The 23,913-nt window shown below is 43.6% G+C and overlaps 1 protein-coding gene across 4 annotated transcripts in view; it reads left to right on the top strand.

Annotated features, from left to right (window-relative positions):
• Nucleotides 1-14,124, top strand: part of GPALPP1 (GPALPP motifs containing 1) — a 33,182-nt gene extending 19,058 nt beyond the window's left edge. Inside the window, exons 7-10 of one of the 4 annotated variants that reach the window (XR_007461105.1) lie at nucleotides 38-136; nucleotides 3,254-3,472; nucleotides 12,591-12,708; nucleotides 13,233-14,124. Coding sequence is in view for 3 of the 4 variants with exons in the window: in XM_049646987.1 (XP_049502944.1) it covers nucleotides 38-136; nucleotides 3,254-3,472 (318 nt within the window). In the remaining variant the exon portion in view is untranslated. The other 3 variants (XM_049646987.1, XM_049646988.1, XM_049646985.1) reach the window with 3 other exon arrangements.
• Nucleotides 14,125-23,913: the final 9,789 nt, after the last annotated feature.

Here is a 23,913-nt window from a genome sequence, read left to right as displayed (position 1 = left end):
TTCAGTAATGTGTTAACAACCTGTGTTCATTCTTCAGGAAACACAAGAAGCAAGGAAGTCATTCAATAAGAAGGATGAAGAACATATATTGTCAGGAAGGGAAAAGAGATTGGCTGAGCAGGTGTCCTCATACAATGTGAGTAAGAATAAAATATATAAGCTTTTCTTTTTTTGTATCCTTCAATGCTCTTCTTATATTTTCTTTCTTGTTTCTCATTCTTTTATATGTCTTCCTTTTTACCTCAGTGTTTTTCTGTACATCTGCCCTTAGAAATATTCCATTCTGTTGTATAATGTATAGTTATATAAAATCCTTTTTATAGGCTTTTTGTAGGATTTTTTCATGTATTCATGTAATGTTTTCAGTTTGTACTTTAATGAAGGAAGGAAGGAAGGAAGGAAGGAAGGAAGGAAGGAAGGAATCATGTTTACATAAAGAAGTGGATGAGAATGGAATGAAGTTCATTATAGCAATCCATTCAATTCTTTTTTTTTTTTTTTTTTTTTAATTTTTAACGTTTATTTATTGTTGAGAGACAGAGAGACACAGAGCATGTGCAGGGGAGGGCAGAGAGAGGAGGAGACCTAGAATCTGAAGCAGGCTCCGGGCTCCAAGCTGTCAGCACGGAGCCTGACGTGGGGCTCGAACTTACAAACTGTGAGATCATGACCTGAGCTGAAGTCAGACGCTTAACTGACTGAGCCACTCGGGTGCCCCTCCATTCAATTCTTTAAACAATTTCTGAGTTATTTACTTAAACCTCATAGTGATCTATTAACAGAAATTATTAATGATCTCTCAACTGTCAACTCATTAGGACCTCCTTCAGTATTTTTCACACTGGTCCAGTTACTTTATTTTCTTAATTTTTCTTTCTGGATCTATATAATGAGAATAACTTTTGGTTTGTGGAGGTAATGTGAAGATTAAATTATAGTAAATGGTCAGTAAATCTGACACATGGCATTTATGAGTGATTCTTATATACCTGACACTGTACTAAATCCTTTTTAATTATGTCATTTAACTCCTCCCCAGCCAAATATTTGAAAATGATTACTACCATTTTACAGCTGATAAAATGAAGTTCAAATTGTTTGCCCAAGGTTACCAGTGTTGAAACTAGCAGGACCACCATTGCAACTCAGATTTTTCTGAATCCAGAACTTAAGTTCCTATTTCTCCACGCTCCATGTATTGAGAGCTTATTTTTTCTTAGCAATAACTAATGAATGTTTTAAATTTCCTTCAATTTTCCTGAAAATAAAGAATTAGAAAGCATTTGACTTGCACATCTATTTTTTTCTAAAAGATCTGACCAAGATTTATGAAATGAGTGAGAGGGATTAAGAAGACGGAAATAGTGGTAATTCAAATAAATACTCAACTAACATAATATCTTTTGTACATTCTGCTAAAACCTGCAGCTCCAGATTGAGCTTATTCAATTGATAGGGAATAACTACCATATAACCTAATTGACAAAGTCAGTTCTGATTTGTCAAATCAGCCAAGTAAGACTTACTTTCTAGCAGAAACTCTCACTTCATTTTTCCATTCAAATAGATGTGTTCCTGATTATTCCAGTGGCACTTCTGAGTTCTAAAGTAGATAGATATCATGAGTTTGTCTCCTGGATGAAATAAGATGCTACCATTTTTAACGTTTCTTACCAACGCCTTTTTCTGTTGCTTTCACAGAGCTCTTTTTACCTCTTTGCTCTCACATTTTTTAACAAGGTAGGGCCTGGAAGAGAGGTGGTTGCTAAGCAAAACTTGCCCTTTCTTCCATTGCCCGTCTATTCAGTGTCTGCACACAGATCATTCCAACAAAAAGCAAAACATCAATTTCCGAGGGACACCACACACTTAAGAGAAATTTGTTTCAGACACAGAACACAGAGCCCTCCTGGGCTTACAGTTCCTCAGTCAGAGGAAGTTGCCTCGTGCCAGTATTTCACATTTTTTGTTTGAAACCATGGAGACTTGCTCTCCTAGGCAGTATTCTTACAGGGAGATTCTGAGAGGCCTCTCCCTTGTTCAATGGCAGAGGGCTATAATAAAAGGGGAGAGATCAAGATAAAAAGAGGGGTGCCTGGGGGGCTCGGTCCGTTGGGCATCTGACTTCAGCTCAGGTCACGATCACTCAGTCAGCGAGTTCGAGCCCTGCGTTAGGCTCTGTGCTGACCGCTCAGAACCAGGAGCCTGCTTCGGATTCTGTGTCTTCCTCTCTCTCTGCTGCTCCCCCACTTGTGCTCTGTCTCTCTCTGTCAAAAATGAATAAATGTTAAAAAAAATTTTTTTAGAGAGATAAAAAGATGCATCATCAACCAAATCAATTTGAAGTGAGGTTACATGAAGAAGTTGAGAGTTGTGGGTGGATAATCTTAAAATTAGCCATACCTTCCCACCATGTGTAATCCACTCTCTGTAGCCCCCGGGCCCGCATATGCCCCGTGCCCCACTTTGCAAGCTGCCGGTCTACACTGCCTACCTCTGCTGCTGCTTTCCACTCCCTGCTTCTTCAGTCTAGGGCCCTTCTGTCTTGTACTTCAGTCAATACTGAGACGTCTACAATGAATCTCTAATTGATGAAGCCAGTTGCCTTTGCCCAGACCTCATCCTACTAGATATATTTGAAAATGTAAGCACCTGTCCCAGCTAAGAAGAAAGAAAATAAGGGATGTCGGAGAAAGAACAAAACTGAAAGGAACAGAACCCTGTTAGCGTATGGAATATGCCACTGTATATCCTGAACAGGCCTTGAATTTGATCGCTTCCGTGCCATTACTTTTCTGGTTTGCCCTTGTTCTCGCTTCAGCCTGGCAGGGCCCTTCCTATTCCCGTCCGCTCGTTCGGGTTTCACAGACCCACGCATCCGTGAAACTCTAACCAGGCTCCTAGGCAACGATGGACTTGCTCTTCCTCTCTCAGCCGTGTTCTTGGTTTGGACTTTGTGGCACATCGCAGGATGCTTCTCATTATGGTTACTTAAACATGTGTTCCCCCTCTGTCTTGCTTGTGAGTGTGTGTGGTGGTAGTTAGTAGACACCTTCATTTTGGCTGATTGAATTTGCCCCTGCTACGTATTTGCTTCATAGATGCTGTCTTGGTTTTGGCAAAAATTGTTAGGGTTTGTGAAAAGCCCTCTCTAGTGTTCGTCATCACTGCTTAATCATTTTGTTCATGATCGTATTCTGCCCGTAATCTGTACCAACAAAGATTTTCACTTCTACTCTCCTGCTCTCCCCAGGAATCGAAAAGATCAGAATCTCTTATGGACATTCATCATAAGAAATTAAAGACTAAGGCTGCTGAAGAGAAAAATAAGCCCCAAGAACGAATACCATTTGATCGTGATAAGGATCTCAAAGTTAATCAGTTTGATGAAGCTCAGAAAAAAGCCCTGATAAAGAAATCTGGAGAACTAAACACCAGATTTTCACACGGCAAAGGCAGTATGTTTTTATAAGTAAGTATACTTCAGTGAGGTATAGTTTCAAACTGATGAACTTGAACTTTTCTATATAATCTGTTGTCCGTAAATGATTGCATGTAAAAATCTATTCCCTTTTATAATAAAGTAGATTATAAACCTTAAAATCTTTTTCTATAAGTAAACGGTGATTTTTTTTTTTTAATATTCAGCCTTGTGTGATAAAAAATGTAGTTTACTGGAAAAGTAGCCTTGTCCTCATAATAACCTAACCAGGCATTGCCATTAAAGACACTAAAATTTAAGTTTAGTTTAGAAGAAATGGCAAAGGAAAGAGTGGTTTGAGGCTGGGGTAAATGTGCATGTTTTTTTTTTGGTTTTTTTTTTTTTAAGTTTATTTATTTTGAGAGACAGAGAGAGGATCCCAAGCAGGCTCTGCGGTGACACAGGGCTCGAACCCATAAACCACGAGATCGCTACCTGAGCCAAAATCAGGAGTCAGATGCTTAACCTGCTTAGCCATCCAGGCACCCCAATATGCATGCTTTTTTAAAGAATGGACAAAGGAAATGTGTTTGTAGTCTCTGTGTTAAATACGATCATAGAAAGTGTTTAGTGCTTTGAAAGCTTCTCTATGAGTTAAGGTTCAAAATGATTGCATCCTTCATCCATAGCCCAATCTGACAAGGGCTCATAATGGTGATTAAGGAATTATGTAAAAGCTGAGGTTGCTTCTTAAAACCTTTATCATTTTTAATTGTATGAAACCTACATCAATATTGAATTGTGGCTTTAAAGGAAATACAGGAGTGCCCGGCTGGCTCAGTCAGTGGAGTATGCGACTCTTGATCTCAGGGTTGTGAGTTTGAGCTCTACGCTGGGTGTAGAGGTTACTTAAAAATAAAATCTTGGTGTGCCTGGGTGGCTCAGGCAGTTAAGCCTCTTACTCTTGATTTGGGCTCAGGTCATGATCTCAAAGTTCGTGGGTTTAAGCCCCGTATTGGGCTCTGCACTGGTCACGCAGAGCCTGCTTGGGGTTCTCTCTTTCCCTCTGTCTGCCCCTCCCCTGCTCGCTCTCTCTCTCTCTCTCTCTCTCTCTCTCTCAAAATAAATAAACTTTAAAAAATAATAATAAAATCTTAAAAATAATAAAGGAAAATATAGTTAAAGTTAGAAACATTTTCCAACTTACTGAACTTTCTTATTCTTACTGCAGGGGGATTTCCCTGTGCAATGAAGAAAAGTTGAAGAATACTCTATTATCTGTCTGTCCACCTTCATTCCTTTGTTTTGAGTTTAAGATTGGAGATTATTTTAGTCTTAAAAACCATACAAACTTACCTTGTGCTGTCCTTTACCTTGTCCTTTAAAGTCACGTGGAAACCTAAAGTCAGTATTTCTTATGTGGAATAGAATTTCATGTGCTTTTGGCTTCTGATGAAGTGTGGGCTTTTCTTCAAGTAATTATTTTGATGATTTCCCCCCATCTCCTAATTTGTGTGATGTCTCTTCAGTACCCTCTAAGGTCTGGTCAGGACTATCTGCTAAATCTCCACAAGAGCTTAGACTTCCTCGTGAGATACTATTAACCTGCCCTGGAGTAAGTGTGTTAGGTCCTTGCAGTAAATCCATGAATTGGAAGTTATTTGGGTTTTCCCTCTAAACTTCAGCCAGTGAACGCACATTTACAAATAGAGGGTTTGGAGGTTTTGTCCTGTTAACATTTTGCTTGTTTGGGCAAACGGGGCTTTTTGTTTGTTGTTTGGGTTTTTGTTTTTTCATTGGTTGGTTGGTTGGTTGGTTGGTTGGTTTTTAAGTCAGAAAGAGGGACCTCTGCATTATCTCATGTGCTAAGGAAAAACTATTTCGATTTTTCCAACTTTAATAAGTATTTCTAGGGGAGGCAATCTGAGGGACAAAATATGCCATTAACCATTAACAGTGTGAAGCCTAGGACTTGGTCTCTATGGGTCTCAATCAAAGCTTTCTAAGTCTTTGAACTTTGCTTTGAGATGATCTAACTTAACCCATTTGTATTTAACAGATTTTAGCTAATTTATTGGGGACTGATCTTTTATATCAATCATGAATATTTTTTTTTTAAAAATCAAAATTAGCCCTGAATACAAAAATATAAATGGAAACTCTAATCATAACCACTCTAATGAGAGTATATTAGTTTGTAATGCTTTAGGTACTGTTTCTTAAAATGTCAAATAGAGCATTCTAAATAGTTAAGGCCTAAATCCAAGTCCTCTAAATTATGTTTTCTTACAGAGTAATTCTAATTGTTCACTAGTTCTGTGTCCTAGTTTTGATGAAGTATAAGGAGTTTTGTTTTCTGTGGGGAAAAAGAACACAAACCAGAGACTAGCTGGGAAGTGTGGGGTTTTAATGGAAAAAATTCTGATTCCTAGGGTTTTTTTAGGCGTTATGAAAATTGAGTGAACTGTTCAGATTATGGCACAAATCAGTCTTCTTTACTCTCTTATAATACCAGTGTAAGATATTATAGCCTACTCGAGGAGTGTTGCTATTAAATAGATGAATTAGGGGTGCCTGCGTGGCTCAATCAGTTAAGCGTTGGGCTTTGGCTCAGGTCATGATCTCACAGTTCATGAGATTGAGCCCCACATTTGGGCTCTGTGCTGATGGTGCAGAGCCTGCTTGGGATTCTCTCTCTCCCTCTCTCTCTGCTCCTTCCCTGGTCACACACGCGTGCTCTCACTCTCTCTCAAAGATAAATAAACTTTAAAAAAAAAAAAAAAAGATGAATTATTCTCCTAAGGAAATCGAAAAAGCTTCTTGTCTAAGCAAAATTGAACTAAAGATGTCATTTTTAGTGGGTAATGCGTTCTGAACACAAAACTTTGTGTAAAAGCATCCATTGCTCTCATTTAATTTGGTTATATTTTTTTCCTTGGTGAAATGAAGAAATGTTTTCCAGTTCCTCATCCTTAAATAAATTTCTAACATTATGTCTTAGGGAAACTTGGTATTTTTTAAAGTAAAAATGTCACCATTGGTTACTTATTTTTCCTTGCTTTATTCGTCTTAAAGGGATAGGATGTTTCTGTATTGCATATTTGCTATTTTTTTCTCTCACCCTTGAAGTGTCTTTGTCCTTAGCAAAAGGAAGAAAAACCTTTTCTTTCTGCACAATGCCTTCCATAAGTTGCCAGCTTACTGCCGCTTTAGATGTAATGCTCTTTCATGCCACCTGAGGACAATTTTAATAAAACATAAGGCCAGACCAGAGGGTTTTTTGTCCCTCTGAGAGATTAAGCCCAATATAACAACACTGATAATAAAAGAACAAAGTTGCTATTTACACAGGATACAAAGGTGCTCATGTCAGCCCCTCCCCCTTCCAAAATGGTAAAAAGCCTAATTAAATCAAGTCTCCATCCATCTGGAGGGAAATTGGCATTGTTGACATCTTCTAGTAAGAACTTTTTAATTACCTACATTTCTTGGTCAAGTTTTATAGAACCATGACGTCTTTTGAAACTTAAAAATGAAGAGGGGCACTTGGGTGGCTCAGTTGGTTAAACGTCTGACTCTTGACTTTGGCGCAGGTCATGATCTCACAGGTTCATGAGATTGAGCCCCGAATTGGGCTCTGCGCTGACAGCACAGAGCCTGTTTGGGATCCTCTCTCTCCCTCTCTCTGCCTCTCCCCTGCTTTCACACGCATGTACACACGCTTGCTTCTCTCGCTCTCTCCTCTCTCTTCTCTCACAAGCTCTCTGAAAATAAATAAATAAACTTTTGAAAAGATGGAGAAGAAAAAAGCAATACTAAGTTCAAAAGGTGAAGCAGATACTCCAACTTTCTTTATTGTTGAAGGTGATATCTAAGTTCAGTGTATCTGAAATTATATGATTTTTGTCTGCCTGTATAAATTGTCATCTCAGATAGATTTAGTTGCTTCCACTAGTAACCACAAAAAAAAAAAAAAAAAAGCCATGGTCTTACTAAGAGTTTTTAATCGTGTTTGGATGTAGCAACCATTTGACATTTAATTTATCTCTTGAAATTTTAATGGTTCTATGAATTAACGACTTGTTTTAGAAGTGAGGTTGAGATTTACCTGGTACTGAGGCTTACATGCTCCAGAATAGATTAATACTTATTCTATAAATTATTTGGTCCCCAAACATTATGACGCTTTATATTTCTTGCATAGGGTGGATAATGTTAATATTATTACTCAGAAATGTGTGATCTTGGGAGATAGTTTTCTAACTATTTACAAGAGTCCTTGTCATGTCTCTTTCACTTCTTCCATGGTACTAAGTATTGTTAGAAAACAATTCGCTGTTAATGTATCTGAGAAGAAGAATTAACATAGAGAGAAGTGGTCAGAGATAGTGCCTGTGCTAACATCAATGCCAAATCTCCTCTATCATGATAGTAATTTTACTTTGGCCTTGAATGGCATCATGAGATTTAAGTATGCAGTTAGAGGTCATGTATTTCCTATTATAGGACAGGTGTATGTTTTTGTGGCTTAAAAAATTGTTTAACTGTGACTGTATTATGTACAAAATCAAAGAGCTATACACTGCCTCTTTGAATCTTTTCATTTTGAGCTTTACAATAAAAGACTTTTTAGAAAAGAATTCCTGATGTATAATTTTTTATGTACAAATAAAGTTTCATCTATATCTCAGGAGTTGTGGTCTTTTATTTTTGTTTTGTTTTGTTTTAATGTTTCTTTTATTTTTGAGAGAGAGCACGCGCAGGGGAAGGCAGAGAGAGGAAGACAGAGGATCCGAAGCAGGCTCTACATTGACAGCAGGGAGCTCCGATGTGGGGCTCGAACTCACGAACACAAGATCATGACCTGAGTTGAAGTTGGTTGCTCAACTGACGGAGCCACCCAGGTGCCCCAATTTTTGTTTTGCTTAAATATTATTAATTCATCTGGAGCAGGCAATATTAGTAAAGAGACTATTTCACAAAAATCTACTCTGGCCAACCAGAACATTTTAGGAAGATGGCTCACTTACCAGGTTTTCCTTATCCCAACATAACTACAAATAGTAATATTCCTTAGAAATTTAAGACAAATTGGAAATGCTTTTAAGAGCACCGTGGCACAAGAGGGGTCATCCTGGGTTATAACCAAGATTCCATTGTTCTGCATGTTGTAAGGTTCTATAACAGTTGGTGGTGTTTTCAGGAGTATTTTATTAGCAGATTGTTTTTTCTTTCTCTCCTTTCCAAATGCTTTGCAAAAGCATGTATTCTTTTATAATTTGGAGGGGGGCATTATCCCCCCTTTTTTCAAGTCCTAATTTTGTATTATATATGCTTCTTTAGGGAAAGCAATAAGGAAAGTCTCTCTGAGATATCATTTAAGCTGAAACCTAAAAAATGAAAAAGGTTTGGGGCATCCGGCTGGCTCAGTTGGTTCAGTGACCGACTCAAGTCCTGATCTCACAGTTCATGAGATCGAGCCCCGAGTCAGGCTCCGCACTGAGAGCATGGCACCTGCTTAGGATTCTCTCTCTTCTCCTCTCTCTCTGCCCCTCCCCCACTCACACTCTCTCAAGATAAGTAAACTTTAAAAAAAGGAAAGAAAGGAAAAGGTGCTAACAGTGTGAAAAGTGACTGACCGCACAGGCAAAGGCCTTGAAGTGTTAATTCTGAGGTGTTTGAAGAACCGCTCCAGTGTGGGTGGTGTGTAAGAACTATGGGGGCTTAGGGTTGGTCCTTGCTACTGGTGCTAGGAATCCCACATAAGGGCATCTAACCCAGTTTCAGTAGATGGAAGGAAGCCTCCCAGAGGAGAATATACTTTAGCCAAGTCATAAACACCAGAGAGGAGTTACCTAGATGGATTCTAATACCAAAAATCTGCCCGCCTGGCCTTCTAGAATTTCCCAAACATGCCTGAGTTCACCCTTTAGACCCTTGTTCTGAAGACTGTATGTACTCCATTAATAATGGTCATCAGCAGAAAATCAGTGCATTGAACTTGTGCCCACACCTGTCACCAAAACTGTAATTATTTGAAGCAGATCTGGGTTTTTCTCTTTTGTCAAAATGTGTTATAAATTATTATTCATTTCCTTCTCCTAGGCCTAATTATTAAGGATTATGTACATTCTTTTAAAGAGCTCAATAGCACCAGAGGAATGCAACAGATACCAATTGAGTAATTAATCTTTAGAGTTCCAGGACATGGAAGAACATTTTCATTTAGGGACAAGAATACAGTAAATCCATCTATTTCTTAATTTGTAATCCTTGAGCCACCATCAAAATCACCTGAGGTCAGGGGGCCACGTGGGTTGCTTAGTCGGTTAAGCCTCAGACTCTTGGTTTTGGCTCAGGTCATGATCTCACGGTCATTGGAGAGTTCAAGTTCAAGCCCCACATTGGGCTCTGCGCTGACAGCGAGGAGCCTGCTTGGGATTTCTTTCCCTCCCTCTCTACCCCTCCCCTGCTCATGCTCGCCCCGGCTCTCTCTCTTTCCTTCTCTCTCTCAAAAGATGAATAAATAAACTTAAAAGGCATGGTGGGGAGCCTGGGTAGCTCAGTTGGTTGGGCATCCAACTTCAGCCCAGGTCATGATCTCACCGCTCATGAGTTTGAGGCTCTGTGCTGACAGTTCAGGGTCTGGAGCCTGCTTCAGATTCTGTGTCTCCCTCTCTCTCTCTCTGCCCCTCTCCTCGCATTCTATGTCTTCCTCTCAAAAGTAAATAAACATTAAAAAAAAAAAATTTTTAAGACAAAATTTTCAAGAACTTATGCTAAAATATTAAAAAGAACTTCAAAACTCATTTCCAAGTCTCTCTGATAACCACCTTTTTTCCTGTCCAGCCCTTCCATTTGGTTTCTTTAGGATGAGGTCAGGTTGGACAAGCAGGCCATAAGATAAGGTATTTAGTTGTAAAGTTTTCTCTTCATACCGTCCATGTGCTAAGAGAAAAACAAATGTGCTCCTTTTATCACTGGGCACAAATGCCCTCACTAACAAGTTATGCTAATTAAGAGCATAAACATTGGAAACAGCAGCCTGGAATCCAATCCTGGCCCTGCCACTGGCTGTATAGACTTGAGAAAGTTCCTTAAGCTGTCTCAGCAGTAATTGGTCTTAAGATGAAACCAATAATACCTCACAGGGTGTTACGAGGATTACAGAAGATGATACATAGAAACAGCACAAAATCCAGCAATAAATGATGGTTATCACTGTAGACCCCTGGATAATAAGCCCACTCAGACAACTTTTGGAGACAGATCTGCTTACTTCTTACGATCTCAGAATAGTCCTATATTTACCAGGACTCTTGGCAACAAGTGAGAGAAGCCTAATTCAAACTGGCTTAAGCAAAAAAGGATAATTTATCCCTTCGTGTAATACAAAGTCCAGAGGGTAGCCCTGGCTTTAGAGACAACTGGATCTGAATGCCTAAGCTATGCCATCAGGATTCTGTCCCTATCCCTCAGCCAGCTTCCCTTTGTGTGGACTTCATCATTAGGTGGGCTTCCCAGTTGATGACAGATGTGGATAGTGGCACCTCTAACATGACATCCTACCATCTTAACAACCCAATGAGAAGAAAACTTACTAAATCCAGCCAAAGCCCAAGGACTGATGCCAACTGGCTGCAAGGACAAGCTGTGGTCATTTGTTCATCCCCGAATCGATCATATGGTCAGGAGACACAACACCCGATGACCCAGGCTGGTTCGCACCCCCTCTTGTGGAGCTAAACCCTCCCCAACCACACAGACTTCAAAGTTGGGAGGGCAGTTCCCTAAAAGAGAATGAAGGTGCTGTAGCTGGGAACAAGGCTACACGCTACAACGGCAGAAACATCTGATGCTTGCTTTAGCCCTCATCTGTTTTCATTCCCACCAATTTTCTAATGAGAAAACCAGTGGTCTGCCAAAATGGGATATCGCCACCTACCTGTCAGTTCTCCCCAGGTTATCAGTATTAGTGTCTGGCCATTGTGAATCTCCTTTTCATCAGTTATCTTCTAGTCCAGGTCTCAGGGTTATGAGTCTGTGTTGGGGGAAGCGTGGGGAGGGCGCGTCCATGCACTGAAGTGCTTTAGAGATGCCTGAGACAGGTAAGGTTCCGCCCAGTAAGACAGCTCTGCGTGTCTCCTACTTACGGGCTTCCATCGAATCCTCTGGATAATACAATTCAATACACAATACAATTCAAAATGATTCATTTAGCCTTTTCTATTTACAAACAAGATGAGAAAAAAGAAAAATGAAAAAATGTGACGAACTGCCAGCTTCAACCCAATCAATAACAAGGAAGCTTGCCTGACATTGCTAATTAATCATGTATCTTGGATAGAAGGTGTTCAGTGTCTGGGGCAGCTTGTGAGAGGGGTTAACCAAAGTTGGGGCCACAAACCCCCAAATCATAAAACGAGGTGGAGTCAAGAAGGGAGATGGGAGAGTCTCACATTCCTCTCCTGAGCACTGGAGGTCTGGGTCTGGAGAAGTGCCAGGGGTAGTGGCTGCATCGCGGCCCCCAAAAGTCACATCTACCCGGAGCATCAGAATGTGACTGGTTTGGAATAAGGGTCTTGGCAGATGTAATTAAACTCGGGATCTCAAGATGAGATCATCCTGGATTTAGGGTGGGTTCCGTCCAACGACAGGTATCCTTATTAGCGGAAGTGATACCCTCCACACGCCAAGGAACTTTACAAGCCACCAGAAGTTGTAAGGGGCGAGGAACAATTCTCCCCTGGAGACTTCAGAGGAAGCGTGGCCCTGCTGACACCTTGATTTCGGACTTCTGGCCTGGGTTTTCTTTTTCTTACGTATGTAACTATTTCTCAATGAGCTGTATTTGTACTGCCTCCCGAGCAGTTGCACTTCGATGGGGGCAGTAATCACATCAATTTAGGTGTTAATAATACAAATTATACTTTATTAGAGTATGAGCTTTGAATTCCCCGTTACAAAGCAGAAGAGGGTTCAGGAGTCATTTAGACCGACGCACGGTGTAGCTGTAGCCAAAAGAACACATTTTTTTTTTTTTAAAGCTCGTGGAGTACTGCATGACGTAAGAGAGAAAAGAAATACAAGAAAAAAACAAAGAGGTGCTACATTTGGACAAACCCACCGTGTGCCTACCCAGAAAACGGTTTGTTGTTCTAATTTCTAGGCCTCAAGAAAAGACAGGAGAGAAGAGGGTCTAGAGAAGAACTGAATCGATTAACTCCTGACTACAAATATTGATCGAGCTTCCCATGGTGTGTGAGACATTGGTCTAGAGATATAAAGTAAGATGTGGTCCTCAATTTCACAGTCTCACAGGAGAGACAGCACAGCTGTAATAGTGCAGGGTGGGGGGCACGGGACAGAAGTGCACGGGATACTGCGAGACCACAGAGGAGAGGCCCCCGGCCTGCTGAGAGCAAGGGAGGGGGCACCAGGGTGCCGGAGTGTGGTGTTGCTGCTGTCCTGTGAGGGCCTAGGAGCGAGAGAGGCCAGTGTGAAAGGCAGGAGGCGTGGAGGGGAGGGGAGGGGAGAGTATCTCAGAGAAAATAATCCGGCAGAAAGGCTGGAGTGAAAGGGTGATGTATGGGACTGGCTTTGAAGAAACAGGAAGAGGAACCCCATGTCCTCCAAAGCAGAGAAAAGGAAATGAGGGTGGTTATGGATATATATATATAAGTTTTTAGGTAAAAGTTAAAAAGCTCAAGGAGATTATACCTAGCAAACTCGATTTGCTGAGGGAGAAGTTTTCTGACCTTTTGGGGTGTTGGGAATCTGATGAACACTGTGGATATTTCACTTCTCACAGATTTTGACACAGAACTTCTGTGAACCAGCCTCTTGAATCCCTACCGTGGACTCCGGGTGAGAACCTGCCGTCTACCCAGATGAGACAGGCCGTTGGCTGGGAGGAAGGGGCCAGAGCCTGGGAGGTTTGGAACGAACACCGAGGGGCAAGTGAGAGGTACCTAAACAGAGAGGAGCAGAAAGCGAGATGGGCAGTAACATTGGTCCAGGCTGCGCTCTGGGCCTCCGAGAAGTGCAAGGAAGGTCCATGAGAGAACACTTGGTCAACGGACACAGATTCCCGACGGGGTGGCCAAGAAGAGACTGACAAACTGGGAGGGAGGGCTACACGAAGCTAAAAGGGAGGAGACCTCACACTATGCAAAAACCCTTTGAGAATCCAGAGCACACACTCCCCTGTCGGAGGTGGGCATACCAATGAGCTGTTTGGATCTGTCATAATGGTCCCAACCTCTTTGCCCTTCATGGCCCCGTTGGTGCCTCCTCTGTACTTTCCTTTGCCACCTGCTCTTCCCCTCCACAGACAAACATTCTCAAGGCTCTCCCGTTTTTAAAAATAAAACAGTAACAATGAAGCTTTCTTGGTTGCACAATGGGTTGGGAATGGGGTTAAAGCTCATCTGTCATAGAAAGTTCTGAAACAGACACAAATACAAAGAAGGCATTTCAAGTCAGTGAGAAGGAAAATAGATTACTCAGTAAGTGATGTTGAGACTCCTGGGTAGACATGTAGGGGGAGAATTGGGTTAGATCTCTGTCTCTCACTGTAGATCAAAACAAATTCCAGACAGATCACATATTTTATGATGTGAAAAAAATGAAACCATAAAAGTACTGGGAGAAAATGTGAGAGAATTTACTTTTATAATCTCAGAATTGGATTGCCAAAAAATAAGTTAACACCCAGAAGCCTTAAAATAAAGCGTTGATAAATTGAACAATATTAAAAAAAAATTCTGTATAGAAAGCAGTCAAAAGACATATGAATATTTGCAACTCACATCATAGACAAAAGCATAATTTCCTTAGCATTTGAATAACGGACAGAAGTCGATAAGAAACTCAACAATGGGGCACCTGGGTGGCTCAGTCAGTTAAGCATTGGACTTCAGCTCGGTCATGATCTCATGGTTCGTGAGTTCGAGCCCCACTTCTCTCTCTCCCTCTCTGCCCCTCATGGGATTCTCTCTCTCTCCATCTCTCTCTCTGCTCCTTGCTCACTTGCACCCTCTCTCTCAAAAAAAAGTAATTCAACAACAACAAAAAATCAACAAGCCAACAGATAAATGGGCAACAAATATGAACACAATTCATAGAAATAAAATAGTTTAAGCTTAAATATATGAAGAGAAACTCAACCTTGCTCATAAAAAAGAAATGCAAATTAAAACTACGGTAAGAAGTCGCTTTTCAATTAATAGATTCGCAAAAGTAAAAAATATTAAAATACCCCATTGGCAAGAGTGGTAGGAAATGTGTTCTCCACATTGCTAGAAGGATGTAAAGTGGTGTGGCCTTTTTGACAACTTGTGAATATTCATAAAAATTACATACAACAGAGGGACACAGTCGGTTAAGTGTCTGACTCTTGATTTCCGCTCAGGTCATGATCTCATGGTTCCTGAGATTGATCCCCAAATAGGGCTCTGCACCGTCAGTGCTTGAGATTCTCTCTCTCCCTCACTCTCTGCCCCTCCTCTGCTTGCTCTCTAAATAAATAAATGAACATTAAATTTTTTAAAAAAAATTTTTTTTTAATGTTTATTTTTGAGAGCATAACAGAGCATGAGCAGGGAAGGAGCAGAGAGAGAGGGAGACACAGAACCCGAAGCAGGCTCCAGGCTCTGAGCTGTCAGCACAGAGCCAGATGCGGGGCTCAAACCCACAAACTGAGATCATGACCTGAGCCATAGACGCTTAACCGACTGAACCACCCAGGTGCCCCAGAAACCCATATCCTTTTACTTCTGTGACCCTATTCCCTAGCTTTGTCTCCTACTGGTTATGCTTCATCTAAGTCACTCTATAGTATTAGGATGCAACAAAGGTCAGAAGCCCAATTCAAATTAAGAGGTGTTTGTGGGAGAAACTCCCCATCATTCAGAAGTAAACACAGAGCTCAGGAAGGGTGAGGGTGCCTGCAATCAGCGTCTCCAGCCCTGCGGACTCTTTCTTTTCTAAGTCTGCTCCCCTATGAGTTCCTGTGTCATCAACCTCAGGCCCCACAGGCTGATCTTCTCCATGTGGAAAAGAGCGTGGCCGTTAACAGTTTTGAATTGGACATCTCACAGCTTTAGCCACACCAAGAACACTGCCTCCTTCTTTCATTTCAGCACGCAAATTGCCAGGGAGGACAAACTGGCTCTCCCCCATTTCCACTCCAGGCCCTGGCTACTGGAGAAGTTCATCACGGCTGGTGCCATGCTCTAGGCCGCGGCTGTGACTCACGTCAACCGCCTCCTCTCCCGTGACCCACAGATGTCACACGAAGGGAGATGGCCTGCGGGACCGTGCTGCAGAAATTGCCTGCTGGCAGGTGAGCATCTCAGGCAGCATCTCCTCCATATAAGCTTCCCAGGTCCACCTCTTGAAAGGCTTTGAGCTGTGCAAAACCTCAGTGCCCCCCGTGCATCAACACCTCCAGAAACTGACCCCAAGTGTGCTCCAAGATGGGGCGTCGGAGACCTAGTATGCTTGCTACATTTGGAAAGATGATTGTATTCTCCTGGGGTTCACCAACAGACCTGCCTGCTTAGCCAGACAGAAGGTCTTTGTGTCTTAAGGGTGGACAGGAGACAAAGGAGAAGGCTTGCCTTCCTGGTTGAAAGTTGTTTGAGCTTCGAGGGAGAGTGAGCCCTCATATTTGGATCCTGATATTGAAAGCTCAGGATCTGAGCCTTCTGATGGTCTTTACTGGGGGGGTGAAGGGTGAAGGGTGACTCAGCTACCTACCCTCTCCTTGGGGACAGGGAAAACTGAGTACTCCCCACCCTGTCCCCAGGCCAGGGTATATGAATGCTAGAGCTGGGTATTGAAATTAAAAGAAAAAATTTTTTTAATGTTTACTTATTTTTGACACAAAGAGAGCATGAGCAGGGGAGGGGCAGAGAGAGAGAGGGGGACGGGGATCCCAAGTGAGCGCCACACTGACAGCAGCGAGCCGGACGCGAGTTTCGAACTCACGAACCGCGAGATTATGACCTGAGCGGAAGTCAGTGGCTCAACTGACTGAGCCACCCAGGAGCCCCTGAAATTTAAAAATGTTTTATCTCCTAAAAAATAATAATTTCTAGGGAGGACTCAGGCTTGGCTTGGGTCAGCAGCCCACCCCTGGATCAATGAGCTGTAGCCGGAATGGAGGAGACACTTCTGTTCTAATCTGTGTTAGGTGCTCACTAGGCTGGATTGGTTTGAGGATGTCAATTCAAAATAACATGGCAGCTTCTTCAATAAACATGGGGGGGGGGGGCAGTTGTAGAAGAAGGACGAATGTTGAACAGTCAGTCCCATATGTCCACTACAGGCCTTCACAGGTGTCTTTTTGTCTACTTCCCCCTTAAATACAGTTGTTCCTCATAGTTGTCCTCTCTTCCCATTCTGCTTATTCTCCTATGATTTTGCTTTTTGTCTAGATACCCATGACCCTCAAAGCTAAATCTCCAGGCAGACTGCTTTCTTTAATTCAAAATCCCCTGCTTGCTGGACATACCCATGTGATGCTCCTAGGCCCTACATGACCAAATAGAATTCATTATTGGCTTTAAATTGAAATATGCTCGTAGAAGCAAAGAATATCTCTGGGAGAATACACAAGAGACCAGTAGGTGTAGCTTCTATGCTCCAACCTCTCCTAGATTCCCTCTTTTTTTTTGAAAGAGAGAGAGAGAGAGAGCAGAAGAAAGGGAGAGAGGGAACCCCAAGCAGGCTCCTCACTGTCAGCATAGAGTCTGATGCGGGGCTCGAATTCACAAACTGTGAGATCATGACCTGAGTGGAAATGAAGAGTTGGACACTTAACTGACTGAGCCACCCAGGGACCCCTAGATTCCCTCTTTCTGTGAACAGGCACCACCATCAATGAAGTCTCCCGATCCAGACCCCAGGAGTCATTCTTGAACTTAGTTATGAACACAACAGCATTAGAACAACCTTTGTAATTCATAAATTTGATTATGAATCTCCCCTATTTAAAGTCTTTCAATGACTCCATAGCCTTCAGACTCAAGTGCCCTGTCTTCGGACTAGCTCACGAAGCCTCTGCTGCAGGTGGGGGTATGTCTGTGCCTCCCTCCCAGCCTCTTTTTGTGCATCTCTGCTCACTCACACACCCCACCTTCTGCCCAGGGAACAACCTGGTCCTTCCAAGAGGTGCCTACCATCTGTGTTTTGGGTGCCCATAACTCAGCCAATGGTGCTGTGCTGGATTGACTCTAATACTGACACCTTCTCAGGTTTTCCCACCAGCACTGTCTTTGTACCTGCTTCTGACCACAGAGTAGCAAGCATATGAGCCCAGATAAAGGTGGGTGTTACTACATTTTGTACTCCAGTTTATTTTGAAGACAGAATCCCCTGCTTAATGGAATATTGTCTTCATTTCATCCTTCATCTTTGAGGGACCGGTTCTTTGAACACCCAGCTCAAAAAGGCACTCCAGTTTCACAGCTTCCCCGGCTTCCCCAGCTGGTGGGTCCCTCCCTCTGTCATGGTCCCATTTGCTTTTTTTTTTTTTTAATTTTTTTTTTTTAACGTTTATTTATTTTTGAGACAGAGAGAGACAGAGCATGAACGGGGGAGGGGCAGAGAGAGAGGGAGACACAGAATCGGAAGCAGCCTCCAGGCTCTGAGCCATCAGCCCAGAGCCTGACGCGGGGCTCGAACTCACAGACCGCGAGATCGTGACCTGAGTTGAAGTCGGACGCTTAACCGACTGAGCCACCCAGGCGCCCCCCATTTGCTTTTTTATTACCGGGAGCTATTCACCTGTTTTGCCCCTTCCCCACACCGCATGGTGAACTCTGTGAAGGCAATATCCTCTTCTTTCTTAGTACTATTTCTAGGGCCTAGCCAAAACGTAATGGACACCCTGTAACTTTGTGAGAAGGAAGGAGAGAAGGATGGATACGTGAATCCAGGGAGAAAGACAATTTTTCCTTCCTAGATACTAACAGGAAAACATTGGGGGGTGGCGGGGGTGGGGGGAGTGGTTCCTACAGGATAAGATAGAGCTAGAAATGTTAGAGATGCCACAAGGAGGCACTAGAATTCCACCTGGGCTCCCTCTGTCAAGAAAAGCCAGCTCCAATGACAGTGTCTTGACCTGGACTGGTGCCTTGCTACAGATGCCTGCCTGGTTGAGCCAAAATGGTCCAAGAGAGCTGATTCGAAATGAGGAGCATGGGGGAAATCAACACAAGAAGGCTACAGCGCTGTCATGGCAGAGAGATGAATTGGTCACTCTAAAGGGACTCTAATGTGGATGAATTCCCCCTCCACCTCTGGCCAACATCCCCTCTGCCCCCAGGGAGCCAGATCCAGACAAGAGCGTATTGTTCCCTTACCCCAGTTTTCCTCCTCCACTAATTAAGCAAAATGCTCAGGCTCATAATATAGGGATATCTTTCTACTGCCACAATAGGTCCCCATTGAATCCTTTCTTCCTCATTCAATGATATAGATTGCAACTGTCCCAAATATTATTACCATTTCCCCCTTTCCTTCCCAAGAGGTCACTGAAACTTTCATCTCAGACCTTCGGACCCTAGATTTCTGTGTAGGCTGGCGAGAGAGGAAAAAAAAAATCCTTTGAAATTTCACATATATCTAACTCCTGCAAGGGACTGGGAAATGTAACCATGGAAACCAGAGCATGCCTGTAACCATGGAGACCCATTTAAACCAGCTGGGCCATTACCATCTAGAAGCTGGTGGGGCTTGGCTGTTAGAAGGATAGTTAATATGGTCGAGTGATTTCAATTGTTTAGGTGAGAATTTTACAGATATTTTAAGCAATTTCTAGGTAGTGCCAATACTTTAAAATGTTCGAGAAAAAGCCTCTGTTAGACTAATTTCTAAAGGATCCTCCAAATGTCTTCTCCGCCCTCTTACCACACCTCCAGAGCCATCACTTAATCAGACATTCATTCAGCAAACACATGCTAATCACCATGGTGTGCTGGGCACTCTGCTGGATCCCACCATATACGTATCCCAGATAATATACTCTGTCTGTTCCATCAGCTTTAATGCTGAGCCAAGTCCTTGAATAAAGGGTCTATTTATCAAAAGCCTTCTTTACCACAATGCATCAGAATTTGGCTTTGTGGGAAGGCTGGGTGGCTCAGTCAGTTAAGCACCAGAGTTCAGCTCAGGTCATGATCTCAAGGTTCGTGGGTTTGAGCCCCGCATCAGGCTCTCTGCTTTCAGCACTGAGCGCACTTCCTATCCTCTCTGTCCCTTGCTCGCTTTCTCTCTCTCAAAAATAAATGAACATTGGGTGCCTGGGTGGCCCAGTCAGTTAAGTGTCTGACCTCGGCTCAGGTCATGACCTCACAGTTCGTGAGTTTGAGCCCTGCGTTGGGCTGTCTGCTGTCAGCACGGACCCCACTTCTGACCGATCCTCTGTCCCCCCCCTCTCTGCCCCTTCCCCACTTGCCCTCCCCCATAAATAAATAAACAAACAAACAAACAAACAAGCATTGTGTTTCCAGTGAGATGTGAACTAGCCTTTTGTCACTTGGAGGAAACTTCCACTAGCCATTGTCACAGAAGTGCTTCACAAAGCCAGATCCTTCTGTCTGTCCTATGTCTTTTGTTCTTGCCCTGCACCACGGATAACCCCATCGCTGCCTGGCAACCACAGCTTCTAGAGCCTGGTGACAGTTTGGTTTGTGAGCTGCTTCGTGGTGTGTTTTGTACCCCATTGTGGTTAAAAGACAGAGCTGGTGGGGCGCCTGGGTGGCGCAGTCGGTTAAGCGTCCGACTTCAGCCAGGTCACGATCTCGCGGTCCGTGAGTTCGAGCCCCGCGTCGGGCTCTGGGCTGATGGCTCGGAGCCTGGAGCCTGTTTCCGATTCTGTGTCTCCCTCTCTCTCTGACCCTCCCCCGTTCATGCTCTGTCTCTCTCTGTCCCAAAAAAAAATTTTAAAAAAAAAAAAAAAAAAAGACAGAGCTGGAGTCAAATCACTTGTTCCTGCCAGCTTACCGGTGTGTGACCCTAGGCAAATCACTGGAATTCTCTAAACCTCAAGTGTCCTCTCTAGGAACAGAAAACAAAGCCTGTCCCTTTAGGTTGTTTGGGGACAAGGTCACACAGGCTAACATTCTTATCTCCTGGTCTTAGCTGCATCCCCCAGTATCACTCAGCAAACTTTTTTTTTTTTTTTTTTTTTCTCAGCAAACTTTTAAACTTTCACGTTCTTCGGTCCCTATTTTACTCAACAGCCGGTCCACATCTTTACAACCTCCAACCGTGCACCAGAGACCTTTTGGCTCAGCAGATAGCGATGGTGACAATGACAGCAGTAACAACAGCTGTTACACGCCGCCTGTTGTACACCTGTTCCAAGCCCTTCGCATATTGTAACCCATTTGATTCTCACAGCAACCCATTGCGGATTCTTGTCCTATCCGTTAGGCAGATGAGGAAACTGAGGCACATGGTGTTTGGGCGTTTGTTTCTCAGGGTCATAAGCTAGTGAACGGCAGGAAGAGAATGTGAACTCCAGCCGTGCCTCCGGAGTCTGCCCTCTCCACCATTATGTGGTAGCTGCCCTCTCTCCAGTGACTGTGTCAGGCCCTGGCTCACTGGGGATAGAGTCCATGGGCGCAGACCTCAGATGTCTCCTGTTCAACCCCTGCACTCGCCACACTACCCACATCTTCCTCAGCACCTGTCCCGACAGCCTTCCTCAATGTTTCTGAGGAAAGGATCAGCCTTCCTCTAATCGTCCACCCGCCCCGCCTCAAGTTCCTTGCTCCCCTGATTATTCCCCTTTTCCTGACCCCCAATCCTTCCTCTCATCTGGCGCTTGCCTCTCAGTGGGTGGGTCAGTCCAAGGCTCTCTTATCTTATTAACAAAAAAAGAAAATGTGTCTCTCTCTGCTTGTCATCCTCTCCTTATACAGCCAAGCTCCTGGAAAGTTTCTACCTCATCTAGGCTTCCTGACTCAACGCTCTACTGAAACTGCTCTCCCAGTGGCCCCTCAAACTTCTAGAATAAAGCACCTTGTTAAGGTGCTGATCCTGTTCATCCCTTGTTATATTCCTTACATCTGGAGGTCTTTAACCTCTGTCACCTCTCTCTGGGGACTGTCCATGTCATGTCTGTATATTTAGCCATAACTTTTTCTGAATCTCAGAGCAGTTAATGAAAATGAAGATGGATCATTGTGACCTAGAGGATCCTCAGACTCCTCATGGTCGACGGCCCACTGCCATCCACCCTGGAGGCCATCCCCAAACCAGAAGTCATCCTCCAGTCCTCGCCTCTCACCCATCTCACCAGCACCTCTTACATGTATATCTTAAATATCTCTTCTTTCTGTTCCTCGTCTCATCCCCTCCACCATTGCCTTGGGCCGGGTCCCCATCCTTCGCCGCCATATTAAAGTCACCTCCCTACCTTATGCCTCAAGTATAATGATATCAGCAAGGTCTTTCTAATATCAATCCATTGCTCAAAGTTCCTCAAGGATCCTCAATGACAACGTAACGAAAACGAATTCCTTATGCCTAACAAGGGAGGCCCTTCGCAACCCTGCCTCTCTCCAGGCTCATCGGTTGTCTGTCTACGCCCCTAACCTCTGCCTTTCTAGTTCTGTGGCTACAATGCTGAACTCCAAATGTAGTAATGGCCCCAGGCATTTCGCGCACACTTCCTTGCTTGGCGCATTCCACCCCTTCTTTCTAGAACTGCTTTCTCAATTTGTTTATCACCACCATCAACATGAGAAAGCACCTGCCAAATGCTGTCAATACCTGAACAAAAAGAGTTGACCATGCAGCAGACTAGCGCCACAGGGATGCATTAGTACAGACACCCATGTGTATGACCTAACCCAGTGGCACAGAGACATCCCCAATTCACACACCAGGTGGCGGGTTGTACTCGGTGATTTCTAGGGTCTCTTCAAATTCTGACATTCTGTGAACAAAGGCATGAAACCAAGACATCCAGTCAAATCAACCACCACACGAGCGCCTATTATGTGCAAGTTGTTTCACTAAATGCTATCATAAGTGGGTAAGAATAAACCCCGGTATTTAGATCAAAGATAAATCTAATTAAAGGCCATTTACATGTGAGATCGGGGTGGTCAAACAGGGAAAGACAAAGGAGGGAGCTCATTCCAGTGTTCGGCTAACACTTGTTAGGGCCCAGCTCTGCCAGGTTCCATGTCAGGAGCTGGGGCATAACAACAAAACCATGTGCTTGCTGCCCTCAGTGCCTGGCCTGGTGAGGCAGACAGACATCCAGCCATCAAACGCAAAAGGCAGGGGGGAAATGGTGTGATTGCTTCTTCCTAGAGAGAGAGAGAGAACACAGGATGGGGCATAGACCGGAAATAAATTTCTCAGGCGTGGCATTTGGTATGGCTCTTAAGGGGCTAATGAGTTTTTTCAAGTGGGGAAGGGAGAGTTCCACAGCAAGAGAACAGAATGAACAGAAGAAGCACATAGAGTTCGCAGCTGTGGCGCCTTGGAAACCATTGATTTTCTCCAGGACGTGCACAGCAACAGCTGAGCAACTTGCTCCGAACTCCAGGGGCTCCTCCTCCGGGGCCCGAGTGGAGGGGTAGCGTGTAGTCCTGTGTGGCTGGAGAATACAACATTGGTTGCAAAGCAGGGAAATACAGCAGGGTCACAAAAAAGCCAACACAAATTTCTCGGGTATGCAGAAGGAAAAGCAATTTTGAATTTAATCTCTCACTGATCTAGCCTTCCTTCTCTGCCCTACCCACACCTTTGCCAAGAACAGAAGTAACTAAGTAGCTAATACAATAATTTCACCATCCATGTAGGTAACATGTGTCTCTCAGTAGCTCACCTTGCCCTCCGCTTCTCTATCCAACAGAGCGCTGAGGGCTATGGTTTTTACAACCCCATGATGTCCAAAAAGAGTTGGGGTCTTTTTTTTTTTTTAATTTTTTGATACATTGATTTATTTTTGAGAGACAGAGAGAGATAGAACACAAGTGAGGGAGGGGCAGAGAGAGAAGGAGACAGAGAATCCGAAGCAGGCTCCAGGCTCTGAGCTGTCAGCACAGAGCCTGACGCGGGGCTCGAACCCACAAACTGCAAGGTCATGACCTGAGCTGAAGTCGGACGCTCAACTGACTGAGCCACCCAGGCGCCCCAAGAGTTGGGGTCTTAAGAAGCTATGATAGCACCTCTTTCACCTTGGGTGCTGCCTGCCATGCTGACATTTGAGGCTGAAAGTCCATGGTTACTCTGGTCTAACTTAGCCAGACCCAGCCAGCCAGCAGCACTCTCGACTCTGAGCCCCCCACACTCAGAGGTCTGGGATTTCCAATCAAGTCTGGCTTGGGTGCTCTTCCCTACACAGGTCTTCGCTGTAGAACAACCTCCTCACCACATCTTGAGCTCCTCAGCTAAACTCTACATTTCACCTGTGCCACACTGGAATCAAGGACATCTCTGGCCATTAACCCTCAGAGATC

This window comes from Panthera uncia (genome assembly GCF_023721935.1).
Source record: "Panthera uncia isolate 11264 chromosome A1 unlocalized genomic scaffold, Puncia_PCG_1.0 HiC_scaffold_16, whole genome shotgun sequence".
NCBI lineage: Eukaryota > Metazoa > Chordata > Mammalia > Carnivora > Felidae > Panthera > Panthera uncia.
The sequence above is the reverse complement of the archived record's forward strand: the minus strand, read 5'-3'. Positions and strand labels throughout refer to the sequence as shown.